At 34.3% G+C, this 14866-nt stretch overlaps 1 protein-coding gene across 1 annotated transcript; it reads right to left on the bottom strand.

Annotated features, from left to right (window-relative positions):
• Positions 1–13649: 13649 nt before the first annotated feature.
• On the bottom strand, positions 13650–14096 carry LOC142550050 (uncharacterized). The gene has a single exon (XM_075659292.1). It carries the CDS (start codon positions 14094–14096, stop codon positions 13650–13652), a length of 447 nt encoding a protein of 148 aa, XP_075515407.1.
• Between the last annotated feature and the right edge of the window lie 770 nt (positions 14097–14866).

Below are 14866 nucleotides of genomic sequence, written 5' to 3'. Positions count from 1 at the left end.
GTCTCATTAGAAATCCAAACATGTATTGAGAAAGTATCACATCCTCCGAGAGATTGTGGAAAGAAGAGAAGTGTCGATTGACATAGTCGGCTACACAGATAATGTTGCTGATCCACTAACTAAGCCTTTACCTGGACCATTATTCGAGAAGCATCACGAATTGATGGGTTTGAAGCATATGAGTCGTTGGCTCTAGTGCAAGTTGGAGATTGTTAGAGTAAGTGCCCATCGAGTCAAGTGTTGGTCGAGGGTTCATGTTTAAACTCTATGTATAAACAATCTTTATTTTAATAATATTTAAAATTATTGTTTTGGCACATCTTTATCTGTATACACATGCTAGTTGCATAGATAAAGTTCTTGAATATACAAATAGTAGAAAGAATATGAGATGCTCATATAATGAGTATCATGAAACTCATATTTGGAATACTGTATATTCTAAACAGTTACTAGTTGATTCAGCCGTCGTTAAGAAGGATAAATGCTGCTTGAGTTTGAGACTAGTATCTACGATGTAAGTAACATGTTTCATTGGTAGGGGACATTGTGATGTCCGAGCATGCAGATAGGTGCTCTTTGTAGAGTGCACTGAACAACCCTCCATACAGGACTTTTCAAGTGGTTCTCACTTATCGAGTGGAAACGTCCTGTTTTATGGTTGTACACCATTAGTCCTTATGACCCGAGACAACAATGACACTATATATGCTAGCATTGCACTTTGACTTGTTTACCAACTCTCATGGGGTCATCAGGTGACAAGGTATGGTGTTCTGTGAAAACATATATGAGTCAATGCATTGTAGTAGGGGATTCACCGCTTACCATTGGGTATGGATATCCTATGTGATCAAATGTGTATGTAGTTTGAAATATCTGATTAGAGTGTTGGTGGTAATTAAGAAAGGGGTTTCTTAGATTACACCATCGATGCAACTACGACATGATACATAGTATCGATTCTTTGACAACTCTCGATATACCAATAGTTGTCGAATCGGTCGGGATATATGAGATGAAGGGACCGTATTGTACGTAACCAAAATGAATTGGTTCTTGCAGGCACTATCATTTGATAACTAGGGAATCATGTAACCGATGCTGCTAGGCGTTTAACATGCTTGGTTGGGTAATATCAGACTTGAGTTTTGACGTTCTTATTATCAAGAAGTTGATAAGTAAGAATGGAGCAACTGGGGTATGTTTAAATAAGGACATGTTTAGTCCCGAATCACATTGAAATGTGAACCCACGGCTAGTTGTAACATTGAATCATTGAGGGTCACACAAATTCTAACTTTCTAGATCCCGTTGAGAAGAAAAATAGTTCAATGTGTTGAACGACTTATAAAAGAGTTTATAAGCACAAATAAAAAAATAGAAGTATGACTTCTATAAGAGGATTATGGGGAATGTAACTTTTAATTTGAAAAGTGTTCCTAAATTAAAAGTTGGCCAAATAAATAATGTATTTGAAAATTGTGATTTTCATAAACATTGTTTTGGACTTAATTAAATTAATTCAAGTGTTGAATTAATTAAACATTAGTGGACCTAGTAGAGTCCAAATAATTAAATTAATTCAAGTGTTGAATTAATTAAATAACATTGGGTCTTGTAGAGCCCAATAGAAAATAATTATTCAACTAGAGGGCTTGAGTAAAATCAAGTAATTTTTATTTGGTATCAAATATGATTGAGATATTTAAATAAAAGTCAATGGGCTTTGTAAATGTTACATGTCCAAATAGAATTGCATGCTTGGGAGGTGAAGGGTTGGAGGAAACTTTTTCAATAAACTAGGCATGACATGCACATGCAACTTTTTACTTTTTCAAGCACCAAGAAAATTTCCTCCCCCTCTCTCCACACACCATGGCCGAAACTTCATAGCAATATTTCCTCTAATTTTTGTTTCTTCATTTTTTATGAAAGCATACTCTTCTCAAAGAAAAATCCTCTAATTTTTCTAGTGCAAAATTAGAGGGGATCTTCCTTGTTGGTGGTAGACCTAATTTGAATGAATTTGATCAAGGAGTGCTCTTGGATAGCTTGTAGATTGTCTACTTTCAAGAGCTAAGTTGTTTACAACTTAGTTGGAGCCAATAATCAATCTTTGTGATTGATAGGTAAAATTCTAAACACCCTATGTTTGTGTTTATTTTTTGTATTTGCTACACATTAAAGGGGTGCTCGGTTTTCTTGCTTAAAAATATGATTTTGAAATTTCGTTGCGCTTCCGGGCTCCATAATTGATCCTCTTTCATTTGCATCATTGTATCCTTCAATAGCAGCAGGATATCTGGTATAGTGCAGCCCATGATCACGAGTCTACCTTAAGTCTCTTAGCAATCTGATGATTGCTTTCCAGTGTTCAACTCCTGGATTACTCGTGAATCTACTCAATTTGCTTACTGAATAAGCTATGTCGGGTCTTGCACAACTCATTAAGTACATCAGACTTCCAATGACTCGAGAGTATTTTTGTTGAGACATATTCTCACCTCGATTCTTTGATAGATGCTAACTAGTATCTATCGGGGTTCTAGCCAATGCAGAGTCATCATTATTGAATTTCTCAAGTATTTTGTCAACATAATGTAACTGACTTAGAACTAGCCCTTCAGATGTTCTATGAATTTTAATTTCAAGGATTACATCGGCTAAGCCCAAATCTTTCATGTCAAATCTTGAGTTTAATAACTTCTTGGTGGATTTAATCATCTTATTGTAAAGACATAAAATGACATATGCATTTTCAGTATTCTTTATGTATACACATTTGTCACATTCACAGAATTTAAATCCGGTTTCTATCATGGCGTTATAAAATTTTTCGTGCCCTTGCTTTGGTGCTTGTTTTAAGCCATATAGAGGCTTCACCAGTTTACAAACCTTATTTTCTTCCACAATCACAGAAAATCCCTCAGGTTGTTTCATGTAAATTTGCTCTTCTAAATCTCTATTTAGAAAAGCTGCCTTTACGTCCATTTGGTGTACTTCAAGATTTCGTAAGGCGGCAATAGCAAGTATCACACGAATAGAGGTTATTCTCGATACAGAAGAATATGTGTCAAACTAATCAAGCCCTTCACGTTGATGGTAACCTTTAATTCCCAATGTGGCTTTATATTTATCTATGATTCCATCTGATTTCATTTTTCGTTTGAAAATCCATTTACAGCCTAGTGGTTTGCTTCCCGGAGAAAGATTCATTAATTCCCATGTATGGTTTTGTAAAATGGATTCCATTTCGGAATTGATAGCCTCTTTCCATTAAGATCTCTCATATGAACTCATTGCTTCCTTGAAGCTTTGAGGTTCACTTTCCATCATGAAAGTGATGAAATCTGGACCAAAGGATTTCTCAGTCCTAGCTCTCTTGCTACATCTAGGTTCAATATCTTGGTTAAGATCTTGTTCTTTTTCAATTGTCTCATATAATCTTTTGGATGAACTTGGTTCTTCCTTAGATTTGTATGGAAATATGTGTTCAAAGAATGAAGCATTTCTTGATTTCATTATCATATTCTTTTGAATATCAGGTATTTGATATTCATGTACAAGAATATGATACGCGCTACTGTTTTGAGCATATCCAATGAAAATGCAATCAACAGTTTTTGGTCATATCTTTACTTTCTTTGGATTGGGTACTGCTATCTTGGCAAGACATCCCCACACTCGCAATTATTGGTAGGAAAGACTTCTAGCTTTCCATAACTCGTATGGACTTTTATCTAGCTTCTTTCGGAGTACTTTATTTAAAAGATAATTTGTTGTTAGAAGCTTCCCCCCACATATTCTGTGGTAAACCAGAATTTAATAACAACGCATTCATCATTTCTTTCAAGGTGCGATTCTTTCTCTCTGTAATGTCATTTTGCTGAAGAGAATAAGGTGCAGTATTTTCGTGTTTGATACCGTGTTGAGTACAAAACTCAGTAAATGATGATTCATATTCACCTACACGATCACTTCTTAGCACCTTAACTTTCTTGCTAAGTTGGTTTTCACTTCACTTTGTTAGTGGACAAAATTTTCAATTTCTTCATCCTTATTTTTAAACAGATACACATAACAAAACTTTGTGTTATCATCAACAAAAGTAATGAAGTATTTATTTGCACTACATGTTTGCACACCTTTAAAACCACATATATCACCGTGAATTAGATCAAGTGGTTCACTGTTTCTTTTTGTTGAAAGGAGAAAATTCTTCTTTTTCGAGCTTTTACCATGCTCGACAACATTTGCCTTGACATCAACTAGAGAAAACAGTCGTCTTTCATCTCCTTTTGTTTGTATTTCAAATAGATTTCGAAATCCTTCCGGGCCGATGGTAGCTTTTCAACAATAACAACCACTTGGAAATATTCGTTCAAAGTCATCCCTTTGGCATGAATCTCGTGAAAAATCACTTGGATTTCTTGAACCTGACTGATCACCATTTTGGAGTCAACCAACTTATAGTCCAAGAATCAACTAACAATAAATTTCTTGGCCTCGACATCCTCGGTTTTGTATCTCCGATCCGGAGACTCCCACAATTCCCGGGTCGTCTTCTTTTCACTACACATTTTATAGAGAATCGGCCAAACCATTCATTTTCTACACAAGAAATATGAGTGGTGACATGCATCAATAACACTAGCTCTCTACACATCTCTATCACCCACAGCTAGTTTGAGAGCATCCTCGGTGAGAAACCTTGCTAGATTCAAGACAGTAAGATAGAATAACATCTTATGTTGCTTCATTTTGAAATTTGAGCTGTCGAATTTCTTCGGTGTATCAACATGGCTGGCACATCGACCACAATGACTTTCATAATCAGGAACTAACTTTTGGCACATTCGAGTCATTCGAATCAGTAGCCATGTCGTCAACAAATCACATAATGAGTATAACAAAATCAGTTTTAAGATTGTTAGCCAAATTTCTAATAACAAAATATAGAAATAGGGAACGAAAGAGATCTCGTAGATATACAGACAGAGTGGCATCTTCAGGAGCCATCTTTATCTAATTATACTCAATATAGCAATCTATAAATAAAAAGTTTTCGAACCACTGTCGATGAGTAAGTATATCCATGTTCGGCAGAGGAAATTCATCCTTTAGGGAGGCCTTGTCGAGGTCTCGGTAGTCGACAATCAAAAACAGTATACGAAAATGAGCATACTATTGAAAGTATGAATATCGTGTATAAAATAACAACAATAAAACAGTAAATCAAACCTAGTCCTGTACCAAGTACAGTTTCCTTAAAACATATTTGTCCTCTCCAACGGTGCTTCGAGGATCTCGACGGACAACTGTTTCCCAGGATACAACGGCAAAACCTTGCAGCAACTTAGCACGAAGTAACTACACCGGCGAATCAAAAACATACCTTCATTTTATCACCCAAATTTAACGGAGGCCAAATGGAAAGTTAACAATATGAAATGCAAGAGAATGCTTGAAAGAGATCTTGAATGTTTGTAAAAACCATTTTTTTATGCATATGGAATGAGGAAATGAACACTATTTATAAGCCCCAAAATGCACAACAAGAGTCATGCAAAATTAATTAACTCAATTAATTTTTTCATTAACTCAAGAATATGAAGAGCCAGTAGTCTTCAATTAACTCAAGAATGTGGAAAGTCAAAAGATAATTTCACAATAATGAGCCACAACTAAATCAAGAATGTGGAGAGCCAAAAGACACTTCCACATTCATAAGACATAATTTTTATTCAATCTTTAAATTTTATTGAAATTTCCAATATATATATATATATATATATATATATATATTCTGATCAATTGACTCGGGTTTAATCGATGTTGTCCCAAGGTTTAATATCTAATGGATGTTTTTTGATGATTTACTTTGTGATCCAAGTGGCACAATCAAGTAAGAGCTCAGAGTTCCAAAAGGCCAACATAATCACGTGAAAATGTTAGTTGCGTGGCTGCAGAGTTATGGGTGGCTTTAGCAATTACTGCCTACTGCACGCTTCCTTCGGCCACCTTCAATTCTTCACATTGGGTCATGATTTCCAATATCATTCAAAATAATATATAATAATTTTTGTGATATTTTTATATCTCTAACACAAAATCTCAATTTTAAAAAACTCTTAAGTTTAAAATCCTATAATAACAAACGCATCCTCGAACTCAAACGATAAGAATAATATTTCATAAATATTAAATATATATGACAAAAAAATGTCATTGTATTTTGCAGCATTTTAGAAAGTAAGATAAGATTAAACGGTAATTAAAAGAATGAAACATGAAGAATGATGAAAAAACATAATGATTTAGCCAAAAAAGGAAAATAAAAATTGCCAATCCATTAACAACGATATTAAACAACAATCATGATACTAAAATGGCTCAATTTTAGATTTAAAAGTACTATTTATGGTTGTATATCGTACCGAAAAATATATATATCATATATCATAATGATACTGTCGAGATTTCCGTATAGTGTTGATATATATTGTTTTATACCAAAAAATATCTTATTTTTTTTAAAAAAAAATTAACTTTATTATTTAAAAATATTATATATTTTTTAATTCTTATATATTATTTTGATATTTTGGTATCGATACCATATCATACCAAAAATTTTGATATATCGAAAATATCCGTAAATTCTATATTTTTTGATACGATAATATTGGAATATAATTTAATACCTTATTCAATCAAATAAATATTAAAACTTCTAAATTCTCCCCCCCAAACCTCGATCTCATTTGCTGCCCTGGATAAACTCAAGGAAAATGAGTTTGTTTTGAATCATATTTATTATATTTGATATATCTCTCTTACAAGTGCAAAACCATATAGTGAACAAAAGAAATGAGTGCCAGATTCAATACATAGGAGAAATCAATTGATAAACACTAGGTAAGTGTTAGGTGAGATTTAAAAGGGTGAGGTCTACATTAAATAAAATAATAAAAATCACACATCCCATGTCGAAAATTTTATAAAACTGAACGAGTGAATTAGTTGTAAATATAGCTCAATTCTTTCATTTATTTTATCTCAAAATCAAAAGCTTTTTAGCTTTGATAAAAAGAGAGTGCATAGAAAAAAAGAGTGTGTTTTTTCTTGAGTGCGTGAATTCTCTTGTGTGAGTTAGAGAAATTACTTTCTCGGTATACTCGGGTTGAGAGTGTGATATGTTTAGTGTATTGTTGTATATACTTATTGTAATATTTCTCCTATTATAAAAGATTTGCAGTAGCTCCGTGGACGTAGCCTATATTGGGTGAACCACGTAAATCTTTGTATTCTTGTTGGTTATTTTATTCCGAAATAGTTGGGTACTATATTATCATCGTGGTTGGCATCACTTCGGTGTAATTTCCCAACAACTGGTATCAGAGCCTTGTTGTGAAAATTCTTAAGAATTCTGAGTATGCTCTGTGGTTGCAGGTTTGTCTGATCTTCCACACCAGAAAAGATTTTTTAGATTTTTTGCTAAGGCTAGCGAAGCGATGGCTGGAGATGATGGATCGGGACCTAGTATCAACAAGTTTGACGGTACAGATTTTACGTTCTGGCGACTACAGATTATTGATTATTTGTATAGCAAGAAGTTGCATCAACCTCTATCTGGAAAGTAGTCGGAAAAGATGGAGGATGATGACTGGAAGCTTCTTGACCGACAAGTGTTATGTGTAATACGATTGACCCTAACGAAGAACGTGGCACATAACGTGGCGGAGGCAAAAACAACGGAGGAGATGATGTCCATTTTGTCGGACATGTATGAAAAGCCATCGGCAAATAATAAAGTACATCTCATGAAGAAGTTATTTAACTTGAAGATAAGAGAATATGCTTCGGTGGCTAAACACATCAATGAATTCAACACGATTGTTTCACAACTAACATCGGCTGAAATTAAATTTGATGATGAGATTCGGGCAATTATTCTTTTGGCATCTTTACCAGACAATTGGGAACCGATGCAGGCAGCGGTTAACAACTCTGTTGGAAAAGAAAAACTAAAATTCAATAATGTCAGAGATCAAATTCTTGCCGAAGAAGTTCGCAAGATGGATTCTGGTGAGAAACATCATCAAGTTCTGTTCTAAATCTCGAGAATAGAGGAAGGGGTAGGAGTGGCAAAAAGAGTTTTAACCAATGGCATGGTAGATCCAAGTCAAAAAATGAAAAAGACTAATACATTTGTAAAGAATGTGAAGTGCTGGAGCTGTGGTGAGACTGGTCACTTGGAAAAGAATTGCAAATCAACAAAGAACGACGCTAATGTTGTTATTGATGAGGTAGATGATGATCTATTATTATCCATGGAAAGCCCGGTTGATTCTTATGTTATGGACTCGGGAGCTTATTTTCATACCAATGGCAATCGTGATGTATTCGATAATTACATTACGGCAGATTACAGAAAAGTTTTCCTGGCTGATGGAAAACCTTTGGAAATAATTGGTATGTGTGATATCTGGATGAAGATGACAAATGGATCTGTCTGAAAAATCAACAAAGTAAGGCATGTACCAAAGTTGACACACAATCTGATTTCAGTGGGACAGCTTGACGACGAAGGTCATAAGGTGAACTTTGGTGATGGTTCTTGGAAAGTGAAAAAGAGAGCCATGGTTGTTGCTTGAGGAAAGAAAACTGGAACACTTTATATGACTTCCAGTTTGATAAATAAATTAGCGGATGTGGATGCTGGAGCTAATTCAAGTCTATGGCATAGTAGGCTTGGGGTTACAAGTGAGAAGGGAATGAAAATGCTTGTTTCAAACGGAAAGCTACCGGAATTAAAGATCGTTGAACACAAGCTGTGTGAAGCTGTATTTTTTGGAAAGCAGAAAAATGTGAACTTTTCAAAAGATGTTAGAAAACCTAAATCGACGGATTTGGAGCTGGTACATACTGATGTATGTGGACCATCTCCTGTGACATCCCTTGGAGATCACTCAAGATATTATGACACTACTGTTGAAGATTCGAGCAGGAAATTTTGGGTTTATTTTGTGAAAAATAAATCGGATGTTTATGAGACCTTTAAACAGTGAGAGTTAGCCATGGAAGATGTGATGGATTAACTGTCATGCAATCACATGCGGGAATTGTCAGAACTTCCTGAAGGTAAAAAGGTTTTACATAGCAAGTGATAGTACCGGTTAGAACATGACGGTAGCAAGCGGTACAAAGAAATACTTGTTGTAAAAGGTGAAAAGGAAGTCATTGGTTATAATGATATTTTTTCTCTGGTAGTAAAGTTAACTACTATCAGGACTGTACTTGGATTGATGGTAAAAGAAGATTTATATCTGGAACAGTTAGATGTAAAGACGGCGTTTCTTCATGGTAAGCTAGATAAAGAAATGAATCAATCACAGGGATTTGAAGTACGAGGGAAAGAGAAAATGGTGTGAAAACTTAAGAAGAGCTTGTATGGTCTTAAACAAGCACCAAGACAATGGTACAAGAAGTTTGATGGTGTAATGAATAATGATGGTTTTCTGAGGTATCAAACTGATCACCGGTTGTTATGTGAAGCTTGATGGTTATTATATCATACTATTGATATATGTAGATGATATGTTGATAGCAGGAGCTTGTCTGGAGGAGATTGATAAACTCGAGAAAGAGTTATCAAAGTAATTTGCTTTGAAGGATTTGGGTGGTGCAAAACAAATCATTGGAATGGGGATCCCTAGAGATCGGGTGAATGGAGTCTTGAAGCTTGAGAAGATTCCTGGAAGCAAGAATCTAACTGATATGCTCACGAATGATGTTATCATTGAAAAACTGAAGTTGTGTTTGACTTCAGTTGGTCTCCTGGACTAACAAAGGAGGTATGAGCTGCTGCACTGATGGTGTGAAGACATGATTGAAATCAAATCTTCAAGTGGGAGAATTGTTAGGTGAGATTCAATGGGGTGGGGTCCACATTAAATAAAATAATAAAAATCACATATCCCACATCGAAAATTTTATAAAACTGAACGATGGAATTTGTTATAAATAGAGCTCAATTCCTTCAGTTATTGTATCCCAAAATCAAAAGCTTTTCAGCTTTGATAAAAAGAGAGTGCATAGAAAAAATGAGTGTATTCTTTTCTTGAGTGCGAAAATTATCTTGTGTGAGTTAAAGAAATTATTTTCTCGGTATACTCGGGTTAGAAGTGTGAGATATTTAGTGTATTGTTGTATACACTTATTATAATATTTCTCCTGTTATAAAAGATCTGCAGTAGCTCCGTGGACATACTTATATTGGGTGAACCACGTAAATCTTTGTGTTCTTGTTGGTTATTTTATTCCGCAATAGTTAGGTACTATATTATTATCGTGGTCGACATCGTTTCGGTGTAATTTCCCAACAGTAAGGAGATATTATCTCACTGCAGGACAATCATACGGGATTTCATGAGTTCCATATAAATCATATATAAAATTGGTGATGACTAGAATCGAACTTCCTTTAAAAAAAATCTCTAGATTTTATTATATAATTTATGGCGGGCTATGGAGCATGTCCGGAGCAAGTAGCCGTAGGTTAAGAGTATGTGTAAAAACCGGAATTTCACACCTTTTAATTAAACATTTGTAAGGAAATTTAAGAGCATAGGATTTTGATGATTTTATTAGAATAAGATATACATATTGGAAAATATTTTTTTATGGGAAATCCTTGTTGTCAAGATAATAATATATGCACTTGTACAAGCAAATTTTCGAAATTGAGGTAGAAGATATTGCAAGATTTGGAAGATAGCATGCAAGGTTTAGAAGAAGGAATACATGGACCTTGCAAAATTCGAAATTCCCCTATAACTTTGCTTAAATATGGTGTGCTTGAATATTGAATGTATGCAACTTGAGCTAGAAAAATGGAAGAAATCCTTGCACCATATTTTCGAGTAAATCAAGGGTGGGATTAGGAAATTAGGAACTTAAATTAAGAAGAAAATCATCAGCCATGGAAGGGTAGGGTTGGAGTCAAATATTGTGAGATTTAAAGCAATTTTGGGCATGATTGGATTACCATATTGAGTTACATCCTCCTCCCCTATAAATAGTTCACCATACCTAGCATTCTCTACACCCTAATTCCAAAATTTCTTGCTGCAAGTTTCGAGTTTCCTGCAGCTTCTCCCTAGCCAAAACTCTGCTAAAAAATCATCTCAAAGTTAGGCTAGAATCGAGCCGAAGTGCTGCCCGATCAAGGAGCAAGAAGCAATCCAATCCAAAGCCGTGAACCTACTTTGAGTGGGCTTGTTTTAAAGTTTAAATTTTCGGATTTATGCATATGTTGTTTTCGAAAATTCGTCGAGTACAATTATTTTTCTACTCCTTCCTTGTGTTGGTTGTCATATGATTTTTGGGCACTGTGAGGATTCACCTTGATATGGGAGAGAATCCCAACCATGATATGACCCTTACGCGGTGGGGATGTAACCGCTATATGGCCTCGCCCCCTTAGAGGAGTAAAAATTAGGGACTGATATTAGTGAACCATAGAAAATAGAGGAATCTCAGTACATGGTTAATGTTATGCATGTGTAATGAATTATGTATGCAAGTCATGTGTTTCGAAATTTATGCATGTTGTTATATTGTGCTCGATACGGCCCTCACTTGTTGAGTATTTCCCAAAATACTCATCCCCTTATAATCTTTTCTCAGATAGGCCTGAGGAACAACTCGAGGAGGAAGAGTCGGACCAGTTTTGGGACTGGTGAAAACTCAAGATTTTAGATTGAGTTTAAGTTTAGTATTGTTATTCGGTTTTTAACGCTTCCGCACTACTATTTCATCTGGGTTGTAAAGACATTGTTATTTAGTTTGAATTGTGATATATAAACTGGTTTTGGCTCACACTGTGCTACGAGGCTAGTTGTTTTCGATTGTGTGATTGTTAAACAACGTCGGTATCAACTCTGAGTTTCGGGACGTGACAGTATGGAACAGCAGCTTTAATCCTATGGACTAAATATATGCAGAGGGAATCGATGGGGGGTACCCTAAACCAAATGATAATAAATGTGTGCCGATGTCTAATTATTATCTTCGTCAACATTTGTTCTGTAATTATTTATTATTTAAATTTAGAGGGCCAATCAAAATAAAAATATTAATAAATAAAAAGATATATATTATATAATTATAATATCATAAAAGGTCTGAATAATTTATAAAAATTAGATTTTTATCTTATAACTTAATTTTTTTTCTTTTTTCACTCTTAAGTCATTAAATCTATCAAAATTATTTATTTAACATGAATACTATATGGCATCACTCATATGACAATCGAATCTCATGTTATATACATAAAAATTCAATTAATAAGTAAAAACAAATGGTAAAATAAAGAAAAACCATCTCTTGTATTTTAAAATTATAGGAATAAATATTGTTGTTTTCCTTTATCTTTTGTCATGTAAATTTTATTGTGTCTAATATACCAATTATTCTTGTAATGTGAACCACATAGTAAGAGAGCCGGTGCTAAATAAACAATATTTGTTGAGATTAGCCGCTTCAAGTTAAAAAAAAAAGACCAAATAAAAATAAATCTAAGTTATTGGATGAAAACTAAAATTACAAAATTTACTAGACTAGAATAAACAAAATTTATAAAATTAAAATTGCAGTTTTCCTTTACTAGAGGGAATGTTAGGATTGAAATTTTACTTTAAAGTTCGTTTTAATTTAGTTTAATATATCGGTTAGATTTATTGTTTTGATTTTTTTGGGTATTACCTAAATAGTTAAAAATATTCACTCAATTGATTCAATTTTCTATTATTTTCCTTGGATAGAATTGATTAAATAAATCGTATAGACCAAACTTAGCTCAAGGAATATGCTTTCTCAATGACGAAAGAGAATGTAGGTTCGGTATAGTTAAAATTTAGTGAATTAGAATTCATGGAACTAAATAAACTAATCCGTCGGTACAATTATTTTACCAAGTTAATGATTGTTCTACCTTGTTATATGATTTTTTCAATGAGAATTTTTTAAAAAATATAATTTCACTCTTTGATAAAATTATAAAAATGCATCATCATCGTGTTGGGACACCATTTTGTTTCGACAAGATATTCCTGCTGTTAATACTATGTGTCTAAAAAATGTGACGCTTTTAGCCAGAATTCATATTTCTTGAATTTTGCGTACAGTTTATTTTCTCTAGGAGACTGGAGGGTGAGACGAATATGTTCTTTGTGGTTCTCCTCACTTGGCGAATATATAATGATATGGTCGATGAATACCACGACAAACTTGTCGAGGAATGGTTTAAACACCCAGTTGATGAGATTCATGAATGCTGCTGGAGCGTTTGTTAACCTGAATGGCATTACCATGAATTCATAATGTCCATACCTTGTTCTGAAGGTCGTCTTCAGAATATCGTCTATCTTGACCTTTAGTTGGTGGTAACCCGACCTTAAATCGCGCTTGGAAAATACAACAGCTCTTTTGAGTTGGTCAAACATGTCATCTATCCTTGGAAGCGGGTACTTATTCTTGATTGTGATCTTATTCAGTTCCATGTAATCAATAAGCAATCTCATGCTTCCATCTTTTTTCTTTACAAACAGGACAGGAGCTCCCCACGGAGATGCGCTTGGTCAGATTTGTTTCTTATCCAACAATTTTTGAAGTTGTCCTTTGAGTACTTTCAATTCTGCCGGAGTCATTCGGTATGGTGTTTTTGAGATTGGTGTAGCATTGAGAACTAAATTAATCTCAAATTCAACTTCACGGTCAGGGACTGTGCCAAGGAGTTTTTCAAGAAAGACATCCGGAAACTCTTGTACCACTGGAATCTCTTCTAGTGCAAGTGTGGTTTCTCCTTTTATATCGCTTAACACATCTAGGTAAACTTTTTGTCCGCTTTCATGGATTTCCAAGTCTGGGAAGCGGAAATGTATAGATTTTTGTTTCTTGAATTTGCCATAGTAAATGACTTCTTCTTGGTTTGGAGCTCGTAGTTTGACGTTCTTCATGCGGCAATCTAATAATGAGTGATTCTTTGCTAACCAATCAATTTCTAGAATGGCGTTGAACTCCGGCATATTTAGTTGGATTAATTTAGCTTGAAATAGATGTTCATCGATACAGACTTTACAATCTCGGTGCACCCTATATGTTTCAATTGTCTTACTAGTGGGAGTTGCTACTCTAAAGGGTCGACAAGTTTCTCAGGTACAAGTCTTAATTTCTTAGTGAACCTCTTATATATGAACGAATGAGTGACATCACAATAAGACAATACACTAGCTGGGATTTCATTGATTAGAATGGTACCTGCCACGACATCGTTCGAGTCATCTGCCTCTTCCCGAGTCATTGCAAACACACGATCATTAGGATTATTTTCCTTCCGCTTATTGGGGTTAGTGTCGGCACTTGACCCTATCCCTTTCATATGTTCAGGACAATCATCAATTCGGTGACCTAGCTTGTAGAGCCCAAAATTAGTACACATAAATCTCATGCATTTATTTAGTTGTTAAATTATTTATTCAAGTTTAAATGTATTTTTTTAGCGATGCATGATTTATTCAAATGGATTATTTTAAATTAATTATGCTTATGTGATGCACATTAAAATATTTTCTCGAGTTTCATGTTACATGCGATTATTCGATGCGGGATCAAGGAAAAGAGACCGGCGACGATTGTGGCAATTTTAAAATGTAGTATTTTATTTTAAAGTTAAGATGAGGTATTTTAAATGATTTATTAAGTTTTTAGCATTTTAAAAAAAACCCAATTTAGTTATTTAGTGATTTTAAGATTTTAAGACTTTTAAGGTCTAGCACATGTGCATTTTATTTTAAAT

This window comes from Primulina tabacum, chromosome 6 (genome assembly GCF_025594145.1).
Source record: "Primulina tabacum isolate GXHZ01 chromosome 6, ASM2559414v2, whole genome shotgun sequence".
Taxonomy (NCBI): domain Eukaryota; kingdom Viridiplantae; phylum Streptophyta; class Magnoliopsida; order Lamiales; family Gesneriaceae; genus Primulina; species Primulina tabacum.
Note: the sequence above shows the minus strand (reverse complement) of the source record. Positions and strands in the feature narration are given on the sequence as shown.